This window comes from Arachis hypogaea, chromosome 8, assembly GCF_003086295.3.
Source record: "Arachis hypogaea cultivar Tifrunner chromosome 8, arahy.Tifrunner.gnm2.J5K5, whole genome shotgun sequence".
Lineage (NCBI taxonomy): Eukaryota > Viridiplantae > Streptophyta > Magnoliopsida > Fabales > Fabaceae > Arachis > Arachis hypogaea.
In genome coordinates, this window is record NC_092043.1 from 16,785,425 (window position 1) to 16,812,646 (window position 27,222).

A 27,222-nucleotide genomic window follows, 5' to 3' on the forward strand; every position below is an offset into this window, starting at 1 on the left:
TTGTATGCATTATTCTTTTTCTCCTTCACGTTTTTTCTCTTCCTTCTTTTTTTTTATGTTTTTTTTTTCTCTTTTTTTTAAATATTCTTTTTCTTTTTCTATTTTTCTTATTTCATTTTTTTTGTTTCTCTTTACAAGTAACAATAAGTAGAATAAGGTAAGATTTGGAGACAATCTTAACCCTACTTACAAATTGAAATTTTTATATAAATTCAATCATATTCTATCTGTGGATTGAGAATATCTCAACCCTAACCCTACCGTTCTTAACTCGCAGGTAGCCTACCCGCAAGTTATAAAAAAATATAATATTATTATATAACTTGATGATAATTTAAAATAGAACTGATTTTTATGTAAAAAAAATTATTAAATTATCAATTTATGATCTTCTTTTAGTAACTAAGATTTTTTGCAGTTAGTGAGAGATTTTTGGTTTAACATCCACTTGAAACATATATATATAAGGTGCGAGTTGGTCGGATAGGATTGAGTTTCAATCCGCACCCTGCCCTATCCGCTTCGGATCAGATTGACAACCCTATCCGATCGGGTGAGATCAGGTTAGGTACCGTGCGGATAGGGTGCATGTTGCCACCCCTATTTCTCATATTCTTTTTTCTTTATTTCTTCATTTTATTCTCTCTCAACACATTTGTTCCTTCTTTTTCGTGTTCTGTTATTTATAAAAAATTTGTGATTTTATATGAAATTTATATATTTTTCTTTTAAATACTTTTGTATTTTTTAAATTATTTATTAATTATAAAATTTTATATATCTCTGTTAGAGTTTAATTTTGATATACTGATAATATAAAACGTTTATAAAATTGTCAAATTACATTTGTTTTTGAATAGTTATTCATGTAATTAATATAACAGTAGTTATTTTTATTAATATGATGTTATAAAATTAGATATATGTATAAAGTGTAAATTGTCTAGTGCATCAAAGTTATTTTTTTTATTATTTAAAAATTAATAATTAATAACTTTTTGCATACTAAATTAGGACTTTTTCTTGTCAGAAATTAGGACTTAATTCCTGGGCTTGAAAAAAATTACATATTTGTGCTTATAAATGCAGGCTTGATAGGGATACATAAGGGATCACCTTGGTTCACGTGGCCTAAACAAATAATAGATATGTTGAAAATCGAATTTCCATTGTGCTAAGGCCTCCACCACTACAAATCCATTGTCTAAGAATACAGTTGGATAGAAATTAGGTACATTCTGAAAAGCCCAAGGCCCCCCTCCGAGGAATAAAAAAGAAAAGAAAATTGTTGTGAGGTTGTGACACTGTGAAGAGGGACGATTTAGAAATTTTATCGTATTTTTTATTATATTTTTTTATTTCATAAAAAATAATTTAAACATAAAATATAGTTATTAAGTTGGTTTTTTAAAAAATTTATTAATATATATTAAAAAAATTAATTTTTTTTATAATTTTATTTTTAGTATGGCAGCAGTATAAAAAATATAACAATATCAATTATATATTATAAAATTATAAAATATCAATAATTTATGTGTTTAATTAAAAAATTATTATATATCTTTTTTGAAAAAAATAAAAGAGTTCAACATATTAAAGTGGAATAAACAGAATCAAATAACCAAAACAGACAGTAACACCAAGAAAGTAACACAAAAACAAAAGTAAATCCCTATGTCATCTTCGACATAGCCATCAACACACGAGAATCATACAGCTCTCCACTCGTCATAGCTAAGCATGGTCATGTTGATGATTTCTTCTACACTTTTGTTTTTATTGTGAAATATCCTCCTATTTCTTTTCAACCAAATGTTCCAGACGATTACACAGAAGCACTTTAACCACTGCTTTCGATCTTCTTTTCTACGCGGCTCTTCTGTCCAACTTAAAAAATGGTCCTTCATCGACCCAAAAAAGACCATAGTTGGTCATACACAGATATTCACGCACTCCACACCTGCGAAGCAAAATTACAGCCAAAAAACAAGTGATGGACCTACTCAACATCCTTGTTACATAAAACACAACTCTTATCATCCTGACTAATAATTCCGAACCGACTTATCCTTTCCTTAGTATTCACTCTGCCTATCAATACAAACCAAGCAAACAACTCCACTCTTGGTAGAACTAAACCTTTCCATAAGGCCTTAGTGAGTGTAACTGGTTACATCGTTCGGTAGCATCCCTTCCTGTAGCACCTGCACAAAGGAGTTAGTCGAAAAAATGTCAAGTCTATCATATTTTCACACCCACTGACTCTGTCTTATCTATTATTTACTAGTCTCGCAGGTCTCAGAACCTCATGTAACTGACTCAGAAGATCCAACTCCCACTGAAAAAGCTCTCGCCAAAATCCACACTCCCAAATAACCGAACCACATTAGTTTGAAACAGAAAAGAGTCTGGAGAACCGATCTTTCAAGGATCCACACCGTAACCATACATCCTTCCAAAATCGAGTCCGTCGACCATCACCAATCTGCATGGACAAGCCCATAATCATCTTGTCCCTTATATGTTGCTACTTAATTTGAAACTGACATATATCCTTCCATAGACCTCCTCTAATAGGTAGCACTTATATAGACAGTAACTCATTCAGATTCAGATTATTACAGGAACAGACCACCTTCTTCCACAACGGGTACTCTTAAGATCCTTCTGGTCAAAGATATTGCTAAATTCAATCAATTATTTCTAATTTAAATTATAAAATAACCATATTAATCACATTTTTATAAAATATAGTTTTAATTCAATATTAATTATTCAAATTAAAGGATATAACTTTTCATTATTTTTCTATCTCCAAAACTTTAATTTCAATTTATTAAATAACTAATTATAATAAAATTGTACACAAATATTAATTGACTTAAACTTAAAGTATTTATAAATATCAATCTAATCATTTTTAATAAAATAATTTCTAGGAGTCTTTTGCAAAACGCCACCACCACTTAAATAAAAGTGTAGTGTTGCGAACCATAGCATCGCCAACTTCCAACCCACCTAACTTCTTAGGGGCATGCACCAATTCCCATCTCACCAAAATCATACCGTTCCTCCCATCCTCCTTGCTCCATAGAAATCTTTTCTGTAGGGAGATCAATTTCTCAAGAACAGCCTTCAGTACCTTATATAAGCTCAAATAAATAAATAATACACCGGCAAGCTATTTAAGACTAATTTTATAAGCACCAACTTTTCAGCTTTGTTTAGCACCTTAACTTTCCAGATGCTTAGTTTCTCTTCCACCTTGTCGATTATAGGATTCAAGGTCTTTACCAACTTTGGATTAGCTCCTAAGAAGATTCCAAGGTATTTAACTGGGAAGGTACCCTCGTTACAAACAACCCCACAAGCTACACATACGCTGTACCCACTGCTCTTCACAATTGATTGGAATCAAACTTGACTTATCAAAATTAATACTAAGCCCTAACATCAACTCAAACCAGCACAACAGCCGCTTGTAATTCTTCATAGTCTCCTCTTCTGCTGGGCAAAACAGGATAATGTCATCTGCAAACTGAATATGTAACAGCTCCACACTGTCTCGACCAACCACCAGAGGAGAAATAAGACCGTCCGTTCCTGATTGCCTCACCAATCATTCTATGCAGAACACCCACAATCAGCACAAACAAGAAAGGAGAAAGTGAGTCACTTTGTCTAAATCTCCTTTCCATTTTGAACGGTTTAGATGACGAACCATTAATCAAGACCGACATAGAAGCTGTGGACACACACTCCATAACCTACGCCCTCCACCTGCGCCCAAATCCCATCTTTTGCAGTACAATATCCATAAACTCCACTTAACTCTGTCATATGCTTTTTGGAAATCTAGCTTGATTATGACTGCCTCCTTTTTTCTCATTTTAAGCCAATGTACTGTTTCACACGCTATGAAGACCCCATCATGAATTTTTCTACGCTTCACAAAATCACTCTGCATCTCTCCTACTAATCCTGACATCACTGTTCTCATTCTCCTAACTAACACCTTCGAAATAACCTTGTACACACATCCAACCATACTAATAGGTCTCAAGTCTTTAATCTCCTTCGCACTAATGAACTTCGGTGCCAGTGTCACCCAAGTTATATTGGAATTTGCTGATAACCTGGATGTCTGAAAGAATCCCATTACAACTGCTGTGAATTCAGACCCAATCTCATCCCAACATCTCTTAATGAAATTTATGTTGTATTCATCACAACTTGGTGCCTTAGATGACTCACAATTCCACACTGCCTCTCTAATATCCTCAATCGATAGCATCGCCTCCAAAGTCACAGAGTCTTCCTCATCTATCCTGTCCACTAGATCATCTTTGAACTCCAACATAGGAAAAACTTCTTGATGATATAATTCTTTATAAGACCTTTGAATAGTAATTTTTATTCTAACTCGGTTTCTTATCAGTCTACCATTAACTACCAGAATATCAATTCAATTATTCCTCCTTCTTGTTGATACTATATTGTAGAAGTATCGTGTGTTTTTGTCACATATCTTATTAATTAAAATTAATTCTTTTAAATATTTAAAAAAATTTATAAACAAATTATAAATTATTAATTATACAAAAGACAGAATATTTTTATAGAATATTTTTTATAAATTTTTTTAATAACGTAAATTAAAAAAAATGTGTATTTTCACGACTCTCATACAATTTTTCTTCTTGTAGTAGCGTTTCAGATTTTACCAGGGAAGGAGTGGAATATTACACTCAATTACGTATTTAGAAAAAGAAATGATTATATAAACAAATCAATTAAACTTAGACATACTTAGATTTCTTAGTTAATTGTTTATGTTTCATTTTTCTGGTATGATTTCTCTTCAATTTCTGTTGATATTAAAAAATATCTTATTTTAAAATAATATGTAGTTTTGCATCTTGGATTTTAGTTGATTATAATAAAAAAAAAAGAAAAAACTAAATGTATTATTTAATGTTATATAAATAATTTTTTGTTAGAAGATTTTTTTTAAACAATTATATACGTTAAAAATCAATTACTTAATTAACTATTGTACAAAATAATATTTTACACACAAATGTATAATAATTTACTGTTTTTAATATATATTTAATATTTTTAGTTTTTTTTAAGACAATTCTGACTCAGATATTTAATTTTATTACTAAAAAATATTATTTATATGTTAAAATTAATCACAAAATTCAGATACTATATATTTTTATACAATAAATATATAATTTAATTTATTTTTAATATATATTTTATATTTTAATATATATTATATATTTATGATTGATTTTAGTGAGTAATTTTAATATATAATTGGCATAGTTGTTTTTTATATCTCACACTTCACTAAAAAAAAAGGGAAAAAAAAGAAAAATCATTATTCAATTTTGTTTTTTTCAATTTCTTGCCATCCAAGCAACACAAAAAGAGAAAGAGAAATTCAACTTTTACTCTGGCTTTCTTTCTCTCCCTTCCCTCCTCTCTATTTCCTTCCCTCCAAACAACCAAACGCCTCAACTTATTCTGATTTTCTCTCACCGCTCAGCAGCAGCTGCGTTTCTGTGTTCTACGCCGTCGTTTCGTTGCCAATACCACCATCCTTCAAGATAACATCCAACCATTTCTTCAAATCCCAACACACACTCTTTTTCTTCACTAGTTGCTATTTCACTATCCGAACCTCCATCTTCACCCTCAAAAGGTTTCAACTTTGAACTTAATTATGATTTATTGCAATTTAAAAGCTGCATCTCACTGCTGCTACACTTCACATCTCATCAATTTCTAGTTTCTGTTACAGATTTCCATCTCTCTTTGCTCAGATCAATTTATGTTGTGGCAGTTCTCACTATGCGATAATTTTTTTTTCTAGATTTTTACATTTTATAACTTAATATTAACCTCGATTAAAGTAACACTCAGCTAATATAGCTTTTTTGAGTTGTTTCTTCCAGCTTTAGATCCATGTTGCTCGCCTTAGTGTGAATCAGATTATTCATTTTCTCTATAGTTTCAAGATTTAGTGTAGTTATGTTGTGCACTGTGGTTGGCATATTAGAATTCATGAAGTATTGTTGATATCTTAATTTCCAAAGAATGCAAAATGAGCTAATGTATTATGTATATTTTTCTTTCTAGTTTGCAATCATGGCGGAGTTGGCACCAGAAGGATCACAATTTGATGCTCGTCAATTTGATGCTAAGATGAATGAGTTGTATGTTGTTCGTTTCTTTTGCCAGATATGAGATATATTATTTTAGTTTCTTCATAGTCTCGTTATTGTTGTTATAAGTAATGCATTATTGCGATGGCCATATTTATGTGCTCATTCTCGGTTTGGTATGTTGATGGGACAGACTAGGAGATGATGGACAGGAATTCTTTACATCTTATGACGAAGTCTATGACAGCTTCGATGCTATGGGATTGCAGGAGAACCTTCTAAGGGGTATTTATGCATATGGTATGTAGATTATTGCATTAGTGTAATTTAATTCTAAACTCTGCTTGGGAATGCTAGTTTGTATTGCTTTCTATTTATGTGGATCTGTGCATTCTTGATGATGTTGTGCAACTTCTGGAAAGGTTTTGAGAAGCCCTCTGCAATTCAGCAAAGGGGGATTGTGCCTTTCATCAGGGGACTTGATGTAATTCAGCAAGCACAATCTGGAACTGGAAAAACTGCTACGTTTTGCTCTGGTATCTTGCAGCAGCTTGATTACAGCTTAGTTGAATGCCAGGCTCTGGTTCTTGCTCCCACTCGTGAACTTGCACAACAAATTGAGAAGGTCATGCGAGCATTAGGTGACTATCTTGGGGTTAAGGTTCATACTTGTGTGGGTGGGACCCTCGTTCGTGAAGATAAACGTATCCTTGAAAGTGGTGTCCATGTTGTAGTTGGTACCCCTGGTCGTGTATTTGACATGCTGCGAAGACAATATTTGCGCCCTGATAGCATTAGAATGTTTGTGTTAGATGAGGCAGATGAGATGCTCTCTAAAGGTTTCAAGGATCAGGTTCACTTACTTTCATATGATGCTCTCTTTAATTGCTTTGTTCTATTGATATGATGTTGCAGAGGAAGATTTTGTCATAAGAATACTATTCAGTGATTTTATTTGTATTATTGCCACATTTTTAGCTGTAATGAGGTGGCTGCTGAAACATTGTTACTGCCTTTCAGTGTCTTTGCTTCCCTTTCCTTTCATGTATCATCCTTTTATCTGTCAAATGATGAAAACTTTCAGCCAGTATTGTTATTTGAAACTAATTTTCCTATTTGTTTCATGTTTTCATGGGTGAGAAGATCTATTGCTTGCCAAATTCCATTTTAAGAATTATATGTTTTGGTTGGCATTGGTATAATCTGCATATCCAATAGGAAACATATTAAGTACTTTTAAGTTGTATTTAACTTCTTTTTTTTTTTTTCCTCAAAGTTTTTTTCTGAACATTGCCTTTCTTTTCCCTTTTCCTCCCATCCAGATCTATGATATTTTTCAGCTCCTGCCACCTAAGATACAGGTCGGGCTTTTCTCTGCCACAATGCCTCCGGAAGCCTTGGAGATCACAAGAAAATTTATGAATAAGCCTGTGAAGATTCTTGTGAAACGTGATGAGCTCACCTTGGAGGGTATCAAGCAATTTTTTGTCAATGTTGAGAAGGAGGAATGGAAGCTTGAGACACTTTGTGATCTTTACGAAACTCTGGCCATTACCCAGAGTGTTATCTTTGTCAACACCAGACGCAAGGTAGATTGGTTGACAGACAAGATGCGCAGCCGTGATCACACTGTTTCGGCCACCCATGGAGATATGGACCAGAATACAAGAGATATCATCATGAGAGAATTCCGTTCCGGGTCCTCTCGTGTTCTCATTACCACAGATCTTTTGGCCCGTGGTATTGATGTTCAGCAAGTCTCACTTGTGATTAATTACGACCTTCCTACTCAGCCAGAGAACTATCTCCATAGGATTGGTCGAAGCGGTCGGTTTGGAAGAAAGGGTGTTGCCATCAATTTTGTGACAAGGGAGGTTGAAAAGATGCTGCTTGACATACAAAAGTTTTACAATGTGGTGGTTGAGGAGCTTCCAGCCAATGTTGCTGATCTCCTGTGATTTGATTAATGCTTCATCAGTTTTGCTTTCAGTATGGATGCTGCAGTCTTTACTTAGTTTTTCATGATCTAGGGCCCTTCTTTTGTAGCAAGATTTGAAGAGAAATGAGCATTCTTCCTAGTTTTTGCTTGTATTGCAAAATTTTTGTTGGGGTTTTATTTGTATATCTGGTGTTAGCCTTATTGGATTTGAATATTCTGTAATTCTGTTCATATAAGTTTTGTTTAAACATATGAGGGATGGTTGTGTAAAGTTGAAATTTTATAATTTTATATTGGAAATGTCCTGCTTTTATAGCCTTTTATCATTTATACCTGCTATTTGGACTTTCTCATTAGTGTGAAAATCAGTAATCTATACGTTAATCACTTACAGTGTGTCAACTCTTAGAAGTTAGAACCATTCTGTGGTCTAAAGACCACAGCCTGGACGTGATTAATCAATGGCGTAACGATCATTATGATTATGAACTTATGATAATAATTGTCAAGTGTCAACTATATAATAAGGTAAGCACATTTAAGCCTCGTTTGGTGAATGCAAACCGCCTTGTCCTAGCATCCTGAATTAAACCATTAACAAAAAGATTTGAATGTGTAGTATTAAAGTTTGAAATTTTGTCCTTTCATTATGATAATAATTTACTCTTATTTAATAAAATTAGAATAATTTAAATATTTTTTATTTCTATAATTTTCTTTTTTGATCCAGTTAAATTTAAAATATTTTTATTATAATATTTTTCGTTAGTTTATTTTGTTAAATGTTGATGTAATGGATTGAATACTAACACAACAATACAGTACATTAAATTTACTGCAGTTAATAAAGTAAATTTTTATATTTTATTGTACCAAAACCATTTTTTTTATAAGATTTAAAAGAAAAAATGAATATTTAAAAGAAACTATAAGTTTATTTAAGTCAATTAGGTTGTATTTGTTTTTGTAGACTAGGAATAAGACGGAATAGAATGGAAGATTGATTACTGTATTTGGTTATCAAAGACTAAAATTTTAGTCTCAGATATAAAATTTCAATCTTTTTAATACTTTTAAAAAGTTGAAATTTTTAGAAATAAAAACTAAAATTTTAGTAATATTTTTTTATCGAAAATATTCTCAGTTAACTTTTTAAATTTTAAATTTATTTTTCAGTCTCGATTAAACTAAATATAATACTAAAAAATAACTCAATTCAATATATTTTACACTAAATACAATATAAAAATTTAATTTAATCTTTATCTGATCTTTGTTTTTTAATCTCTATGTCTCAATCTTCTTCCCAAAAACACCATGGGAGTCGAACTCAAGTTGGTTTGATGGGTGCTTACTTTTTTGGATTTGAATCTTCTAAGGTTTGAATTTTACTTTAGAGAGTAAAGTGTGATTTCTCACCATTGATTTCATAGGTAGGATCAAGAATAAATATGAAAGAGAAACTATTTAAAGGTAGAAGATCAAACTTTACTCTCTAAAGTGAAATTCAAACTTTAGAAGATCCGAATTCTACTTTCTTAGTTGTTTCACTAAAAAAAAGTAAAAAACTATGATCAATGAAAACCGGACCCGTTAAAAATGAATTTTAGGGTTGTTTATTGTCTTGAGCCTGTGAAAAAGGTTGTCCTATATTCGGAATCCTTGTCCATAGTCTCAAAAATACACCTTTTGTCTAAGTCAAAAAAGAAAAATCAATCAAGAATTTTAAAAGCTTCCCCATTCAACAATAATGGTTCCCCACTATACACGCCAAGAATTGTTTATTATTCAATTTGATTGAATTATTTATCTTTAATTATCTGTCACATTTTTTTCTTTCTAAGCTTATTTCAATAACAATGTATGGAATTAGCAGCACATAAAAATCTAGAATAAAATTCAAAGTTAAAACTTTGCTTGCAGCCATCGACATAGAAGACCAGCTCCTCTAGTCTTCATTGGACCCCACATAACCACTGTTCCTCAAAATTATCATAACATTTTTTGGGTTCCATAAAGTCTTGGTCTTTCAAGATATAAAAAAACAAACCTTTCTTCAATCCTCGCTTCTTTTTTTATCTGCAGAATTTTAATGGGGGACTTTCAGAGATCAAGATCCTATGCAAATGGGGAAAGGATGCAGATAGATAGCTACTATGGTGCACCTAGACCTCTTCCTCATGATTTCAGGAGCTATAGTGTTTCATATGTTCAAACTCAAGCTGGTGTTAATAATAGGGACTTGAAGCTGAAGAAAGGGAAAAGCATTTCAGGTTCTATTTCCAAGTCTTGGAGCTTTGGTGATCCTGAACTTCAGAGGAAGAAGAGGGTTGCTAGCTATAAGATGTATTCTGTGGAAGGAAAGGTCAAACGTTCCCTCAGAAACAGTTTTAGGTGGCTTAAGAACAAGTACTCCAAGGTTGTTTATGGTTGGTAGGTACTGTTAAATGTTATTGTTTGTGTTGCTTAAAGTTCTGTATACAAATTTTAAGAACTTTCAGATTAATCATCATTCATCACTAATTAATGGGTTATGATCGGTTTTGTTGATATGTTAGATAGCCTGTTAAATCATGTTGGATCCTGAGGGATCAGAATATATCTTTCCGTTTATCGAAGTGTTCTGTAATCTGTAACCTTCTTAATTCTGTTTCTACTTTCCGATTATGCCTTTTGACTCTTGTTAGTTTTTACAATTGGTTCAACGTGGTTTCCAGAAGGTGCTTCACCTTATGAAATTGACCTATTGAATGCATATTTAGGCAGGTTTTGCTTTCAGCTAAATAGATTGTAGCTGAAAACTCAAATACAGTCAATTTTACGTGAAGTTGATAGCCGAATATTGTTAGATGAAAATTTAGTCAAACCAGTTAAATTATCTAACGGTTCTCAATTATCAACTTCACGTAAAGTCGACTGCACCTAAATTTGAGAGACAACTTTCAAAAGACATCTTGTGGTGTTTATAAAATACTTGTTATACAATAAAATCAAAATAGTAATAATTTTCTATTTATAAGTGTTTCTAGTTCATGAAACAGAGTTGAACTCAAAAGACTATTCTTTTCTATTGTGCCAATACTGTGATTCTGATTCCTCTTAATTATTAATCATTTGTATTGTTGTTAAGGGCATCTAGACTTCTATCTCATTTTAAAAATATGAGAAAATGATAAATAGGTTTCTTGATTTTTTGTCCCACAAATATTTTTGTTTTTAACCGTTTGAAAATATTTTTAAATTTCTAAACTTCATAAAATTTGGACGGATGAGTCTCTCCGTGCAAATGTCTTCATCAAATCCAACAACAAAGTCTGATATAACTCCCATTTTGATGATCTGACATCACGGGCGCACAAATGAATTGATGAATGGAATAGTAGTTTAAAAAACTAGACAAATAAGTGTCTCTCCCTCAATCTCAAAGTATTCTACTTGGTCCACAACTATCTCAAGTCATCCAAGGATCAAGTAGCAGTTACCAAGGAGACATTGACAGTAGCAAGCACAGCTATAACTAGATTGTTTAAATTTATCCCTAATTCACCCTCCATTAATCCAAAGAAGTGAAGAACTATATTATCTTGGATATCCCACTATACTTTGTAATAGTTTTTAGGAAACTTGACTGTGGCAAATTTGTTATGTGTTTGAGGTTCACTTTTGTGAGGTTAAGCTTCATAAAACTATACACTTTGAGAGACTTGTTCTTTTTGGACAGCTTTTAAGAAATTTGACTGTGGCAAACTTATTTATATAACTTTTGATCTATGTTATGTGTTTATGTATGCAACTTTTAAGCCTATTTTCTTCAAACGTTTCAATGTTTTTTTAGATATTGAAAACATAACTTTAACCGCATACTAATATCATAACTTGAATTGAATTTAGATTACAAGATACATAAATTACCTAAATGGCATGTTTCAATACACAACAAAAATCTAGAACAAAATTCATTTTTCTATTCTGATATCTAGAATTCATTTCTCAAGCACTGCATACATAAAAAGCAATACAAACAACACATACAATTATACCAATACAATAAGTTAATGGATTTTTTCTTCTCTAAAGCAGTAACCTCCTCCAGAACAGCCATTCTATGATCCAATTTCTCTTCCTCTTCAATAACTTCAACATCTTTTTCACCCAAATGTCTTTTATCAGAGATGCAACTGTTGCTTCTAATTCTAGCAAGATGCTCATCACCCAAAAAAAAACTTGCAATGCGGTTGTTTTTCCCCGCCAAAATCTCCAAAATTATGTACTATCTAAAACCATTTTAAATCAAGATTCCCAAATTTTTTATCTTACCTTATAGAATGGGCAAATCAAGAAGATTCTGTTCGCGTTGCTAATCGTCCTTGACATATAAATTATTGCATAAACTCCACAGAAATATCTCGGGGCGACACCGTCGTTTAGGTCTCCAGCGTGCACAACACACGGAATTGAGCTTGAAGCTGAATTTTCTTGTTTTACTCCACTAGCGCTTCTTCTTAAGGTTGATGATATTTCATTGGTAGCCATTGTTGATGCAGGTAGAATTTTTCACCACCAGCCTATACGAAAAAACACAATTAATTTAATACTTAAAATTGAACGCGAAACGATATAGTTTTGAGGGAGACAGACTTATTTGTCTAGTTTTTGAAACTATCCTTTCACTCATCAATTCAAAAAAAATCAGGACAAAAAGTCAAAAACTTATTTATTTTTTTTTCTAAAAATATAGAAGTAACTAGTAAACAATAGATTGAGACAGAATACAACATAAATAGGCAAGATAAATGATAATGTAAATAAGACCATTTCTTTATTTTTTTACCAAAAAAAAAAATATTCAAGAAAATAGCGTGACACTTACAAATCCCACCATTTCTGTAATCCTTACCAAACAAGCAAAAATGTCATGGCCACTTTGGGGCTAAAGTTTGTGACCTTGTGTGCCTCGTCACTCAAAATTAAGAAATAAGAGTACGTCTATTTTTAGAGATAGGACATTTAAACAGAAATATAAGACATAAAATTATGTTTAATAGAAAAAATATAAATAAAGATCATGTATTTTAAAATATTAAATTAATATATTTTATATTTATTTTAATAAAAAAATATGATAACACTAATATAAAATAAAATTTATTTTTTATTTTTTATTATTTTTATTAATTTTTTATAATTAAATTTTTTATTTTAAATTTTTTAAATAAAAAAATAAAAAAATTAAATTTTTATAATTTATTTTAATTTATTATTAAATAAAATATAATAATATAAAATTTTATATTTTTATTATTTATGTCTTATTTTTAATGTCTTATCTTATTATATCCTAAAAACAAAAGATGCCTAATTATTTGTAGAGTTTGAAGAGCAAATAATAGGGTGATAGTGCTTTTCCATGCATGCTAACCATTAGCAGTTTCCAGTATTTTCTACCAATTGAAATTCCACTTGTCGTAGCCAGTTAGCGATTTCGTTCCTAATATGTTACATGAAACATAATATCCAATATATCATTCATGTCATGCATAATAAAATCGAACTAAATCAAATGAAAATCTCGCATTTGATTAGATGTCGGTGTAATTTTTTTTTTATACTGATAGTATATGGAAATTGAATTTAATAAACTATACTAAGTTTGTTATCTTTTTAATGACATTTTGATTAAAATATTTTATTTTAAAAATAATATAATATATAAGTAAATTTTTATTTCAAAATAAATTGAAAATTTTAGATTTAACAAATAATAACCATAATATAATTTAATCTCATTTTTAGGATAGTGCAATAAAAATTCTCATAAGAATTTGTATAGTAGTTAGAGTTTTATATTTTTTAAATAGATATATTTATCTTTTAAAACGTATACAGGATGAATTTATAATTCTAATCTTTATTTTCTTTTCAAAGCAAAAAAGGTAAAATAATAATTTAGGGTGTGTTTGATTTGTGTTTTTTTTTATTTTTTTTTTATTTTTTAATTTTTTAAATTTTGTAAAAGAAAAACAAAAAATAGTGAAAACAATAAAATTTTATTTTTATTTTTATTTTTTGTTTTTTGTTTTTTTCTATAAAATTTTAAAAACAAAAGATACTAAAAATAAAAAATAAAAAATAAAAACACAAATCAAACACATTCCTATTGACAAAAAAAATTTACATTCTTATTTTCTCTTCTATTTTCTTAGAATAAACAAATGAATAAAAAATATTTTATTTTTTAAAAAAAAAACTTTTTTATTTTGTCCTCAATTTAACGGATTTTTTTGGAATAAAATAAAAAAAATTATTTCCACTGAAAAATAATTATGGTATTATATCCTAAAATCCAATTTTATTTTTTGACAAAAAACGTACAATGAATTTCAAGGCTTCTGTGCTTCTAATTTGAGAAGAAGATATATTATGACTAAAACTCTTAATTCTAACAAAATCTAGTTTGATTTAGGTGACAAAAGAAGTTGAAGAGTTGATGAATATTGGATAGATAATAAATATAGCTTCTTCAATACCGCCAGTGATAACCGCAATGACACTATGGTCATCTCTATTTAAAGAGTACACAAAAACAAATCGTATAAAAGAATGATATTATATTTTTATACTTTTACAGTGTTTTACATTAGTTTTGTTAGAATATCTACTCTTAAAAACTCAGAAAAAATGAGTTGTTCAATTGTGTGTGACACTTCCATGCAGAGGAATGGTGCTTGTGCGTGCTTCCTAATAGCTGAAGAATTTAAAATTTGCAATACGGCGAGGTTGTCCTCGCTCAAAAAAAATTTGAATTTCGGGATATAATCTTAAAATTATTTTTCTGGAAACATAAAAAAATATTTTATTTTAGAAAAAATCTTACATTTATGATTTAACATTTTAACTCAATGTCTATGTAAAATTTTTAAAATTAAATTCTATTAGATCAATATCTTATTTTATACTATCAGAATTTCGAATTTAATATTAGTTAAATATTAAAAAAATAATAAATTTGACTAGTAATGTAACAATATTCTATATATATATATATATTAAATGTGAACGATAAATGTAATTCAACTAGTTTATTTTTTCTTTAACAAACAATTTTTTTTAAAAAGGGAAAATCAAATGAAAATACCAAATTATGATTATTCGAATAGGAAATTAATCCTTTTAATTTTTTATTTCAATTAATATTGTTAAATATGATTTTATAATATTAAATTGTTTTCTCACTTATTTTTTTAAAAATATATAATAAAAAATATATTTTACAACAATAATTAAAAAGAAAAAAATTGAAAACATCTATTTTGGTACTAATAGGAATAGGGACTAAAAACATAATTAAATGTATATCTATATTCATAATTTTATATTCACATCTATGTCTATATTTTATTAAAAAAACGTAATTAATTGAAAGTGAAAATTTAGTTCTAATCCACATTAAGAGCCATTAAATAAAAATTTAATCAAATCACAGTACACCTAAGTTTTCATCTTAAATTAAATCCATAAATTAATAAGGCAAGTCAATGAAAGAAAGCGAAGCAGAGAGAGGTTTGCACTTTGCAGAGAGCAGAGAAAGGAAAAGGGGCAAAAGGGCTGAAGAAGAAGAGAGATGTGGGAATCTATTGTTTTGACGGTGGTTGCCACCGCCGGCAACAACGTCGGCAAGATCCTTCAGAAGAAGGGCACACTCATTCTCCCCCCTCTCTCTTTCAAGCTCAAGGTCCCTTTCTTTCTTCCCTTTCAAAATTTCACCTTTTTTTCTTCTGTTTTCTTTTTCATTACCAATATCATTTCAAACATTTGCATGCACATTTTTTCTCTCTCTCTCTCAATTCGCCGTAGCTCGAAAACATTACAATTTTGCGTTGTTAGTTTCTTTTGGAATGGTGAAACTGAAAAGTTGAACAGAGGGAATTGAATTTCAAGATCCCTTTTTTTTTTCTTGTTTAAATTTTCATGCAAGCTTATGCAACCACAGGGAGTCACTGATTAAAAGCGATTAACATTGCTCTTCGGCTTTTGCAGGTCATAAAGGCATATGCTTCAAACAAAACCTGGTTGATAGGTTTTCTTATGGACATAATTGGGGCACTGTTGATGTTAAGGGCACTTTCTCTAGCTCCTGTAAGTGAAAAATACCAATACCTATAAGAGAAGTTTTCTTCAATTGAAAGTATGACTCTGAATTTCAGGGGGTTATTTCTTATTACCATACTGTTGTGTATAATGCATGCTCTTATTAATCCTGTTCTGAGGTTCCTCAAGTTGATAAAATATGGTGGTGTTTTCCCAAATAGGTCTCTGTTATCCAACCAGTTTCTGGCAGTGGACTGGCCATTCTTTCGATCTTTTCGCATTTTTATCTTAAGGAAGTCATGAATGTTGTTGATTGGGTTGGCATTACCTTGGCAGGTTTTGGCACAATAGGTAATGTAAGTTTCAAATTCCTCATTTATGTTATCCGAATGCTGATAAAATTAAGTTTGCTATCAGTTAGTGGATTCAATTCATCAAATGTTTTGTTTTATCACATGTGATTCATGTCCAATATTTTAACTATGATATGCTTTTCAAAATTTAGGAGTTGGTGCTGGAGGTGAGGAGCAAGAGGCTTCTGCTCTATCCATTTTACATATACCGTGGCTGGCATTTGTCGTTTTCATCTTGTTTGTAGGTACCCTGCCTTATGCATCATCTTATTTTTAACATTTGTGTTTGAAATGATTTTTCCACTAAGCACTGAATTTCCTCGAAGCCAACAAGACGGCATTATTGTAGTATGTTGGAAATTCCAAATGCATTTTGTTATGATGTCTGCACAACAAAGTAATATTACTAGCTTCCAAATGTAGTCGTTATGTTAATTGTTGGAAACACTTATGCAGATACTACTTAGTGCATGGCTTCGTATATGCAAACGTCATCGCAGAGAACAAGAGATGGTAATTTATTTTTTGTCATCATGATATTACCTTTTAAATTTACCTTTTTCTTTTCTAGAAGCTTCAAATTCACATGTTTTTTTTTTCTTTATTTATAGAACTAAATTTTGATGCAATATTAGTGTGAGAAACATTGACATCCAGATTATATATTGCCTCATTAGACAAAGTATTTGATTTAGTCACTTGCTAATTTAGATAACAATGTTGAACTCTTCTACAATTGATATTTTATCAAAAATAACCTCTTCTATCCCTTTGGTGATTTAAATATCTTTGTTGTCATTTTTACCCATGCATGACTTTACATTCTTAATTCTTACAGATGGAATATGATGTTGTTGAGGAAATCATATATGGCTTGGAATCTGGAATTCTGTTCGGGTACTGTTACTTCCCTTCTGTTTATACTGTTACTTTTTAGAGAATAATGGTGATAGTAGGATACAAGTTCTTCTAGAAACTAAATATATATAAAAAAGAGAAACCAAAATCATCTGTTTATTTTTAAGAATCTAAAATATCTTGAAATTTTCATTAGCGAAGTCTAGACTTGGTTTCAATTAGAATTGGTAGTTTCTATTGGGGGTTACTACGTTATGCTAGCAAATACAACTTGATCATTGTAAACCCTTTAAATGCAGGATGGCTTCTGTAATTTCGAAGATGGGATTTTTATTCCTGGAGCAAGGTTTCCCCAGCCTGTTGGTTCCTATGTGCATCATCATCAGTGTATTCTTTAGTGGTGCAGGCTTATTCTACCAGGTATTCTGAAGATATCTTTTGTGCCATCTACTTTGTGCAAAATGCTTACACATTTTAAGCTTAATTGACATTTGAATTCAACCTATGAGTGTTAGTTTCAGTCAAAATGTCTAGACACACGTCTAAGTGTTGCATTGCTATTTTCGGATTTGCATAACTGTCTAACGTTTATTTTATTCACCATGTAGACACGCGGCCTAAAGCATGGGAGGGCTATTATAGTTTCTACATGTGCAGCTGTGGCATCAATTTTGACTGGTGTACTTGCTGGGATGCTTGCTTTAGGCGAGCGACTCCCTTCGGCCCCAAAAGCTCGTTTCGCACTTCTTCTTGGATGGTAATATAAGTTGTCTGCCTTATTGCTTTGTGCTTTTTTCCCCCTTACATTCCAAGGTCTTTCAGAGTTCGTCATTTCATTTGCTAGAACTAACATTAGTTTTATTGTTTATTACAAGCACTTCTTGTTTCAGTTAATCTCTTGTCCAAGTTTCTTTTCTGTTTAGGTTGAATCACTTTACATAGATAACTCATCAATAATCTTGTATTTCTTATTTCTCCCAATATGTGAATATTCATGTTCTTAAACCAGAAGCAAGTTAATCCAAAACATTTTGCTGCAGGCTGCTTATCATTGTTGGCGTGGTTTTACTCGTGGGTTCAAAAAGGCTGGTGAGATTTCTTAGAGTTCCTTCGCGCCGCTTTAAGAATTATGGCACTCGAAGAGCCGGGACATCCCGTATCAAGGAACCAAGCCCAACTGCTGTCGTTCAAGCAGCAACCTTGAATCATTTACTATCATCAGCTTCAAAAGAAAAAGCTTGATTTGAAGTTAGCTGGAAAATGATCCTTCATCCATTCCCAACAAGAAAAAAAAGAAAGATGGGAGGTGGGGGTTGTCTTGGTAGGTTGATTTTGTGTATAGTTGGTTCTTTCATCAGAGGGCATGAATTTTCAAGGATCATTCCTTCTAGCTAACACAATTTAAGGTAGAGTTTTTCGTTGATTTCTCATGTCACCTTGTGTTAATTTTACTCAAATATTGTATATGCATAGCATAGCCAAGAAAGCCGTCACAACTAATAGCAATTTAAAGAAATAAAAGAGAGAAAACAAACACGCCATTGAGAAAAGAAGAAAGAAAATTCCATCGTGCTACGAAAGGCCCAATTGAATAATGATATGGAGCTTACATGAACTCTCAATGTTTTTTATTATTGACTTGAGGAGTTTCATCTTTATATAACCCTATATATAAAAAAGAAAAGATGCTTCAATACCCCTCTTAAGGTTAGACTAAAAAATGTCACGTATAAGCATTGTAACATATTTTCATGACCAGTTCTGAAGAGAAGGAGCCATAGAATTTTCTCCACTGTGAAGAAAGGTCCACCATGACAAAGACTAGGGACTCGGGAATCACTTGTAGAGTTGTAGTGAGAAAAAGTTCATAGTGCAAAAACAACCTCAGACTACTGGTTACTGAAGCAACCACAGAGTCATCATCACTCGTGAGTCGTGACCTGGGCCAATGGTAACTGGCAGTAAGGCCCCATGTTATGGTTATGGAAGTGACACTCTTTGCCCATATTTTTGTACTGTGCTTTTTATGGTGCTTATATATAGTTGTCTAATTTATTAAAAAATGATAAATATTAATATTTAATTTAAAAAAATATAAAAATAAATAATTTTTAAATATTTAAAATTTATCAAAAAAAATAAGTTCGGCAAATTCAACACTAAACTTATGGGCACCAAAAAATTTGTGTTTGTGTATATCATTACCTGCAACGTCAGGGTCTAATATTTTTTTGGTCAATATTAGCCATTAACACAACACTTTTAAAATTTAGAATTTAAAATTTAAAGGATAAAGTGCTAAATTGGTCCCTTACGTTTGAGCGTAATCTTGTTTTGGTCCTTAAAGTTTAAAATGTCCTATTTGAATCCAAAAAAGTTTCATTTAACTTCAATGTAGTCCAATTGTGGATCAAAGTTATATAAATAACGGAATGCCCTATATAGCAGCAGTACAAGGACAAGGTTGACAATATGGAGAACAAGCACAAGTTTTAGAGGTACAAAATCAACCGTAGATGCATCAATACATTTATTTATCATTTTTCTTGCAATTTAAATGAAATATTTTCTATAAAACTAAAGAGAATGATAAATAAATATATTGATACATCCACGGTTGATATTGTGCCTCTAAAACTTGTACTTGTTCTCCAGATTATCGATCTTGTTCTTATACTGTTGTTATGTAGGATATTTCGTTAATTATTTAACTTTGACCTCACGGTGGACTACATTAAAGCTAAATGAAATTTTTTTGAATTCAAATAGGACATTTTAAACCTTAAGAACTAAAACAGAATTACGTCCAAACGTAGGAAACCAATTTAGTACTTTACCCAAATTTAAAATTTAGAATTTAATTTTTAGTATTTAGAATTGGCTAAATAGTAAATATTAATATATCGGTGATGCTGCATGATTAAGTTATTTGATAACTAAGATCAATCAAGTTGGTCCAATAACTTAAAAATTGATAACTATAAATTTAGTTGAAAAGTTTTTCTTAACAAAAAATAATCAATTTTCTTGGTCATAGAATATTGTTTTATTATTATTACCCCTTGGGACCTGGAAAAGACAACGGTGGAGGAGCCAAGTAATTGTTATGGAATGACTACTGATCAGATGGAAACAACCGTAACCTTGAGAATCCATCTCCCATGCATGCAGTTACCCCTCTCAATTCTCAAACATGCTCATCCCAAAATTGTTTATGCATATACCAAAAAAAAAATCACCAAACAAATAAGCTATTATGTATTTGTAAAAATTTGTATTATTTAATTTATTTTTAATATATATTTTTTATTTAAACATGTAATCTATAAATAATAATGGAGAAATTGAAGAGAATGTAAAACGTTGGATACAAGTAAACTAGTCAAAATAGTAGAATGCGTCTAATTTTATATGTGACAAAAAGTACCGTAAAAACTTAAAGAAAAATCTTATCCCATGCTATTAGACCGATTATGTTGTATGAAACAGAATGTTAGACGACAAAGGGTTAGCAATAGCATAAACATAAGTATAGCAAAGACGAGGATGCTAAAATAGATGAGCCCATTCACATATAAATAAAATAAGGAATGAAAATATAAGAGAGAAGTGAGAGTAATGTCTATTGTTAAAGAGATAGTAGAATCTCATCTCAGGTGGTTTATACATCTCGTTAAGAAAGTAGATGAGATAAAAAGTAAAAAGATGACAAATGATAAAAAAAACCTAAAAATATCATATACGATGTGATAAAAAAAATTTATTTATTAATAATCTTATTGTAGATATAATACATGATAAGACTTAATAACGTCAGTTTGATTCGTATAGCCGATTCTATATAGTAGAATAATACTTTGTTGTATATAATCTATACATTTAGTTAATTTAGTAATTAATTTTTGAAATACACTTAGTATGATTTGTTCATGATATATTAGATAGAGGATTGATTGCACAATGGTCCCATATCCTGTCACACCCACACCATGTATGTGTTTTTTTTTTTGAACTCCATATAGGAGATTGTTCAATCAAATTGCAGAGTTTTCCTCTGTGCAAAGTATTAGATCAGTAGGGGGAAAGGGTAGAAAAATAATTTATTACGTAATTTAGAATTATCCTAAAGTTTTAAATTAAAATTTTTGAAAGGCATTCACCCTTGAAATGACACTTGAACTAAATTAGTTAAAAAAAAGGAAAAAAGAGAATAAGCTTTAAATTCCCCTTTGATGGCACCTGAAATGAAATTATAAAAGTGTGAAGGTTGGAATAAAAAGTCTAGGCTGTCCTCAATTCAACTATCTTGTCTAATTAAGGCACTACATAGTGGAGCCACCCTGCATCGCACAAGTGACATTCTGCTCAAGAAATGCTTATCATCTCTTTCAATTTTAAAGTACTTTTGCCTTTAATGAGTGAGGTAAAAAATCAGATAAGACTATGTCACAGTAGTGATTCATAATTCCATTGACCATTCAATATGTAAATGATGCAAAGGTGCAAAAGCAGACACATACTAGCACTCCAGAAGAGAAACCAAATTAGTGCATATAGTAACATAGCAATATTTATGGCCCCATCTGTTGTATACACCTTAAATGATGAAGAATCACATCACAAATCAATTTTGGAGAAAAACCCTTTACAGTTTCCATCATTAATAACAATGATTAAACCTTTCACTCTGAGTTTTCTTGTCCTGGATAATTACCTAATTGCTTCATCTCCCAGCTCTCATGAGGGGCAACATGCTCATGTGAAGGAGTATATTGCTGAAAAAGGAAAAAAAAAAAAGAGAGGAGGGAGTTAGCAATATATATTGAACATTTCTAATGTCCTAATTTTTCTTTTCTTTTTTTTTTAAAAAAAATACACTGAACTCATTTGGAGATTCTGAAAAACCCAAATGTCCAATAAGCCTATTACTCATGTTTGAAAGTGCCAACACAAGAGCATCAAAGTCCAAATTGACAACAAACACACGGCAAAGTGTTTGGGGAAGAAAAAGAAGCCATGTCCCAATCAACAAATATGGTACAGTCTTTTATTTTTTTTGACAATGCATGAGAATATATGCTAAGAGTCATATGTGAATGCTTTATTTAGGCATTGAATGACAACACTTCAACAAAACAAAACCAAATTGACTGCAAATTATTATCATGTCCTAATATGATATACCAAACAACAAAGATGAGTCAGATTCTTAAGCCCTTTTTTTTTCTTGATTTAAAAGACATCATTTAAAAAATTTGAATGCAAATTTGCATGTATACATATCTAATGCATCCTTTGAAAATTGGCAAGTTGAAGTTACACCTCCATCTTCATCATAAGTTCTTTGGCTGATGGAGCAGAAACAACTATATTTCGCGCACCCGGCTTAATGAATCCTTCTTTAACACCATTGTCAAATAGTGCAAGCAAACAGTTATAGTAACCATCAACATTCAGTAGACCAACCTGTGAAGATATCAAGTTAAAAATTTGATTAATACACTAAGGATTTTTTATACTATACAGTGGAAAACAATAGGCTAGCTGTGTACAAAAAATAAAGATAACTCACCGGTTTTTTATGAATCCCAAGTTGGGCCCAAGTTATCATTTCCAACAGCTCTTCCATGGTTCCATATCCTCCTAAGTAGTTAGTAAGATAATCCAAAACACCAAAAAAATAAAGCAAGTTTAAGCATATTTAACACCTCTAGTAGCATTCACAAACAATAATACATATAACCATCAATTATTTTTCAAAAGACTTATAGAGGTTAAGGTAACTAGCTACCAGGGAGAGCAACAAATGCATCAGCTTCTTGAGACATTGCAGCTTTACGCTCATGCATATCAGAAACAATTCTTACTTCACCCACTGTTTCACCTGATATCTGTCAAATTAACCAACAACAACTTACAAAGAAACTAACAATTATCACAACCCACCAAATTTCACCAGTCCTGCCACAAAGCAAGAAGAGAAATTCCTAAACTAAGTCTTTGGAAAAGGCTTAGCTTTAATAAATGGCAATCAAATAATCACCATAAAAATCCCAAGGAAATAAACAAGTATTAAACTTGATTAAGTAAATGTATATGGACAGAAAAATAAAACAAATACCTCAAGAGGCATTAGAGCTTTTGGAATGATCCTGTGTATGAGACAATGTGAGAACATATCAGTGAAACTACACAACTAAAGAAGCAATAGCAAACACTACAAAAGGAAGTTCTTTTAGGCATACCCTAGAACATGGCATCCTCCATCATACACCCTCTGAGATATTAAGCCCATTAATCCAACACTGCCCCCACCATACACCAAGTCTATATTCCGCTTAACCTGTAATTAATGATTTAATTCACATCAAATACATGTAAAGTTAGCAACTAGCAACAAGTTTATACATACCACTGTTCCCGTGCAGAGCAATAAATGCATCTATACAAAGTTGTTAGCTTATATAAAGAAAAACAGACATGTGACTACAAACCTACCCCAAAATAGCATAAAAGAAAAAAAGTGCTCTTTGCTGCATATCAGCATTGAAAGAATACAACGGTTTCCAAACGACAAACACAAGGTATGCATAAACAGAAAAGAATGGAAAACAGAGAAGTTGCCACATTGGGGAATAGAATAAGAGAAAATGGTGTACCAGTTCATTGCCTAATTGAATCGCAGCGTCGCTGAAGACTTCACGGTTGCCGGAGTTGCTGCCGCAGAAGACACACACCGTCTTAAACTTGCTTGTGGGGTACCCTTCCTCCATTCAAAATCGATACTTTCTTCGTGGTTTTTTCAAATTCAAAGTTTGAAGCCCAAAACCATTGGAGGAACGAACGAAAACGAAAATAAGGAGGAATATAATAAAAGAGTAGATTAAGATTATAATGGTTTAGTTTAATAACAAATTTAAGAGCAATCAAAATAAATGCGTTGATCCTATAGGAGAAAGCGATGATAGTGAGACACTCATCTTCTATTTCCTTCTAATCCTACGTCTTTCTTTTTGTCGGCTCTATACATGCCCCATACCCATTTATAGCCCTCAAATATTCCAATTTTTTTGGTCCAGAATTTATTTATTTTTTAAATGTTATTGCACATAAAAATAATTACTAAATTAATTATTATATATTTGTTTTATATTTTTTTATTAAATATTTTATATTTTAATATATATTTTATACAAATAATTAATTTGATAACTAATTCGGTGCGTGTATATATAAGATTATTGTTTTTTGAGTTAATATTCAACTTAATTTTTAAAATATCTAAAATTTTGATTTATTTAATTTAGTCTAAAATTTAACATTTGTAATTTACGTTAGTCCTTGATCTTATTTTTATTATAAAATAATTAATGGCCTGTTGAAATGAGATGAAAGTGACCACATTAAATTCTCTAACAGTTATCTAATAATGTGTTAATTGAAATTTTTATCTTAATTTATTTTTTAAGAAGTCTTGAAAATCTTTCACTTAAGAGTTTTAAAATTTTTTTAAGAAAAAAATTGAGTTAAAAAGTTTCAATTATCACAATTAAAAAGTCTAATGTAATTGTGTTAGTCTATTTCGGTACGTCTGCGATAAAAACAGGACTCGAGACTAATGCGAGTCACACTAATACCAAGTTAGAGAACCAAATTAATTAAATTTAAACTTTGAGGATTATATTAAAGTGCAAATATAATTTTAAAGACTAATTTAAATATTAGTTTTTATTTTTTAAAATAATATAATTTAATTATTTATGTACACAAACCGAATTAATTTTTTAACAGAACAAATTTCAAATAATATGATAGTATACTTAATCGAAGTTGCGACTTGTGAGATCAATTGAATATATGAAGCACTAAATTTGTTAAGCGTCCACTGAACTTTGATTTGCTTTATGTTAAAGACCCATGCAGAACAATGTCTTTCTTTCCTTAATGAAATTTTGAATAGGTGTTTTCTACGTTTAGCTATTGTCCATTTGTTTTAATTTATTTGGCTTAATCTATGCGACCCCGCCATTCAATAATCAATACATTAGCTTTATTCAATTACACTAACTTATAATATATTTCTTTATATTTTCAAGTGGACGAACCAGACTTGCCCCCTTCTTCTTCTTAGTGCATGAGTGCCTCACGCTCCCACAATGATTATTTACATTAAATTCTATTATTTCGGTTTTCAAAAAGTAAATTATCATTTTTATTTATAAAAGTTCAACAAATTTATTCATAGATAAACAAAATTAATTTTGTATTTATAAAAAATAAATAAAAAAGTATAGATAGACAATGAAAATACTAAACAATGTGAATAATTGATATATCGGATGTTCAATTCACTAGGCGTGCGGATGGTTATCCTAATATTAAGATTTGGATGGGTAATTTAGGAGTGTAGTATGTTTTTACTTTATTAGGCCAATTTTAGAATCTATTGTTCACATTATTCACAAAAACTATTGTCTACCTAACAAAGTCCAAAATAAAAATATTATTACTTTTACTTATAAAAATTTAGAATACTAATAAATTTACTTATTAAAAAAATTTAACATTTAAATATGCGAAAATGAAAGAATTAATTTACTCATATCTAAGAATATAAATTTATTGATACTTCTTATTAATTAAATCAACGGCAATGTGTTTCGTAGTGACTTAAAATCTACTAATACTTAATTAAAAGAAGTCAAATAAAAATTTTAATATTAAATTTTGATAATGATAAAAACTCTTACTATAATGCATGTTTCTATAAATTTAATGTTATCTTGTTTCAGCTAGTAGTGACGTTTTGTGGTTGTTGGTTGCATATTGGTGAATAGAAAATATGGATGTGCTTTATTGCCTAATAATAATAATAAAATAAAGATTACGTAAAGAAGCAGGTGCCCAACCTGGGCATGGACATTGAAAGGGTATGGATCTTCCACCTATAAAAACTTTTGCTATGTGTAGTACGTGTCCAATTTAGGGATGCGGATGCCGTAACCTATGCTGTAGCTCAATATCTATTATTTATTATTAAAATCAATTTTTTAATTAATAACTTAATTTATATAGAGACACCAAAAAACTTAATTTATATACTATATATTTAAAGGTATTTTATTTATTTAATTTGATTAAGATAAATATTAAATTATTTAATATTTTATTTCATTATATTAATAATAATTAATTAAGTATATTTATTATTTAATTTGACTGAAATAAATAAATTAATTTATTTTAATTTATATTAATTTTTTGTTTTATATGTTTTAATTAATAATTTTTAAAAATATTATAATTAATTATTTATTTAATTTGATTAAAATAAATATTAAATTATTTAATATTTTATTTAACCATATTAATTATAACTAATTAGTTATATTAAGGGTTAAGTATAATTTTAGTCCCTAAGTTATAAGTCGAAAATTTTTTTCGTCCCCAACTTCTTTTTACATACAAAATCGTCCTTAAGGTTAAGTTAAGTTTTAAAATTGTCCTTCAGACTAAAATATCATTCTCTTTCTTCACCAACATATTCAGTTTTTATTCTTCTTTCTCTTCTCCGTCACAGCAATATCTCTTCTTCTTTTTCTTCTTTGTCGTCACAGAATCATGAACAACAACAATAAAATAGAAACAAAAAAAAGAAAAGAACAAAAATAATTCATTTCAACTAGTAGCAACAGCAGAAGAGAAGAAGAAAAGAGAAACCATCACCATCTCTCTCAACTCCAAAGAATAACAATAAAGAAAGAAATTTTCAATACCATTTACTCTCAGCATTCTCATTTCC

General features: G+C 30.3%; 4 protein-coding genes across 5 annotated transcripts; 3 read left to right on the plus strand and 1 right to left on the minus strand.

The window, feature by feature from the left end:
- Window positions 1-5,440: 5,440 nt before the first annotated feature.
- LOC112706353 (eukaryotic initiation factor 4A-10) lies at window positions 5,441-8,451 on the plus strand. The gene is made up of 5 exons (XM_025757620.3): window positions 5,441-5,719; window positions 6,157-6,233; window positions 6,376-6,482; window positions 6,605-7,035; window positions 7,505-8,451. The coding sequence occupies exons 2-5, from the start codon at window positions 6,166-6,168 to the stop codon at window positions 8,138-8,140; spliced, it is 1,242 nt and encodes a 413-aa protein (XP_025613405.1). The 5' UTR covers window positions 5,441-5,719; window positions 6,157-6,165; the 3' UTR covers window positions 8,141-8,451.
- Window positions 8,452-10,213: 1,762 nt separating this feature from the next.
- LOC112706354 (uncharacterized) lies at window positions 10,214-10,558 on the plus strand. The gene has a single exon (XM_025757621.3). It carries the CDS (start codon window positions 10,214-10,216, stop codon window positions 10,556-10,558), a length of 345 nt encoding a protein of 114 aa, XP_025613406.1.
- A 5,091-nt stretch (window positions 10,559-15,649) lies between these two features.
- On the plus strand, window positions 15,650-19,538 carry LOC112706355 (probable magnesium transporter NIPA9). 2 transcript variants are annotated; one of them, XR_011864610.1, is made up of 10 exons: window positions 15,650-15,853; window positions 16,159-16,257; window positions 16,431-16,560; window positions 16,715-16,803; window positions 17,019-17,075; window positions 17,401-17,459; window positions 17,720-17,840; window positions 18,029-18,177; window positions 18,461-18,826; window positions 19,180-19,538. XR_011864610.1 is itself a non-coding variant. In XM_025757622.3 (9 exons), exons 1-9 carry the CDS (start codon window positions 15,743-15,745, stop codon window positions 18,660-18,662), a joined length of 1,017 nt encoding a protein of 338 aa, XP_025613407.1. In that variant the 5' UTR covers window positions 15,650-15,742; the 3' UTR covers window positions 18,663-18,850. The 2 variants fall into 2 exon arrangements, 1 of the variants encoding a protein (XP_025613407.1); XM_025757622.3 differs by lacking the exon at window positions 19,180-19,538 and having other exon boundaries at window positions 18,461-18,850.
- A 2,337-nt stretch (window positions 19,539-21,875) lies between these two features.
- Window positions 21,876-24,626, minus strand: LOC112706356 (cytokinin riboside 5'-monophosphate phosphoribohydrolase LOG8). Its single transcript, XM_025757623.3, has 7 exons — window positions 24,080-24,626; window positions 23,666-23,763; window positions 23,542-23,572; window positions 23,212-23,311; window positions 22,993-23,063; window positions 22,743-22,886; window positions 21,876-22,195 (listed from the first exon to the last, which is right to left on the minus strand). Exons 1-7 carry the CDS (start codon window positions 24,191-24,193, stop codon window positions 22,103-22,105), a joined length of 651 nt encoding a protein of 216 aa, XP_025613408.1. The 5' UTR covers window positions 24,194-24,626; the 3' UTR covers window positions 21,876-22,102.
- Between the last annotated feature and the right edge of the window lie 2,596 nt (window positions 24,627-27,222).

What these genes read in the sequence shown, in the direction of transcription:
- LOC112706353 (XM_025757620.3), top strand. Translation starts at nt 6,166, where the DNA reads ATGGCGGAGTTGGCACCAGAAGGATCACAATTTGATGCTCGTCAATTT. An exon ending in AAGGGGTATTTATGCATATG is followed by an intron (nt 6,483 to 6,604) that starts GTATGTAGATTA and finishes ACTTCTGGAAAG; the next exon opens with GTTTTGAGAAGCCCTCTGCA. An exon ending in CTAAAGGTTTCAAGGATCAG is followed by an intron (nt 7,036 to 7,504) that starts GTTCACTTACTT and finishes CCTCCCATCCAG; the next exon opens with ATCTATGATATTTTTCAGCT.
- LOC112706354 (XM_025757621.3), top strand. Translation starts at nt 10,214, where the DNA reads ATGGGGGACTTTCAGAGATCAAGATCCTATGCAAATGGGGAAAGGATG.
- LOC112706355 (XM_025757622.3), top strand. Translation starts at nt 15,743, where the DNA reads ATGTGGGAATCTATTGTTTTGACGGTGGTTGCCACCGCCGGCAACAAC. An exon ending in TTGTCGTTTTCATCTTGTTT is followed by an intron (nt 16,804 to 17,018) that starts GTAGGTACCCTG and finishes ACACTTATGCAG; the next exon opens with ATACTACTTAGTGCATGGCT. An exon ending in TTCGCACTTCTTCTTGGATG is followed by an intron (nt 18,178 to 18,460) that starts GTAATATAAGTT and finishes ATTTTGCTGCAG; the next exon opens with GCTGCTTATCATTGTTGGCG.
- LOC112706356 (XM_025757623.3), bottom strand. Translation starts at nt 24,193, where the DNA reads ATGGAGGAAGGGTACCCCACAAGCAAGTTTAAGACGGTGTGTGTCTTC. An exon ending in GGAGGATGCCATGTTCTAGG is followed by an intron (nt 23,573 to 23,665) that starts GTATGCCTAAAA and finishes TCTCATACACAG; the next exon opens with GATCATTCCAAAAGCTCTAA. An exon ending in AAGCTCTAATGCCTCTTGAG is followed by an intron (nt 23,312 to 23,541) that starts GTATTTGTTTTA and finishes TTAATTTGACAG; the next exon opens with ATATCAGGTGAAACAGTGGG.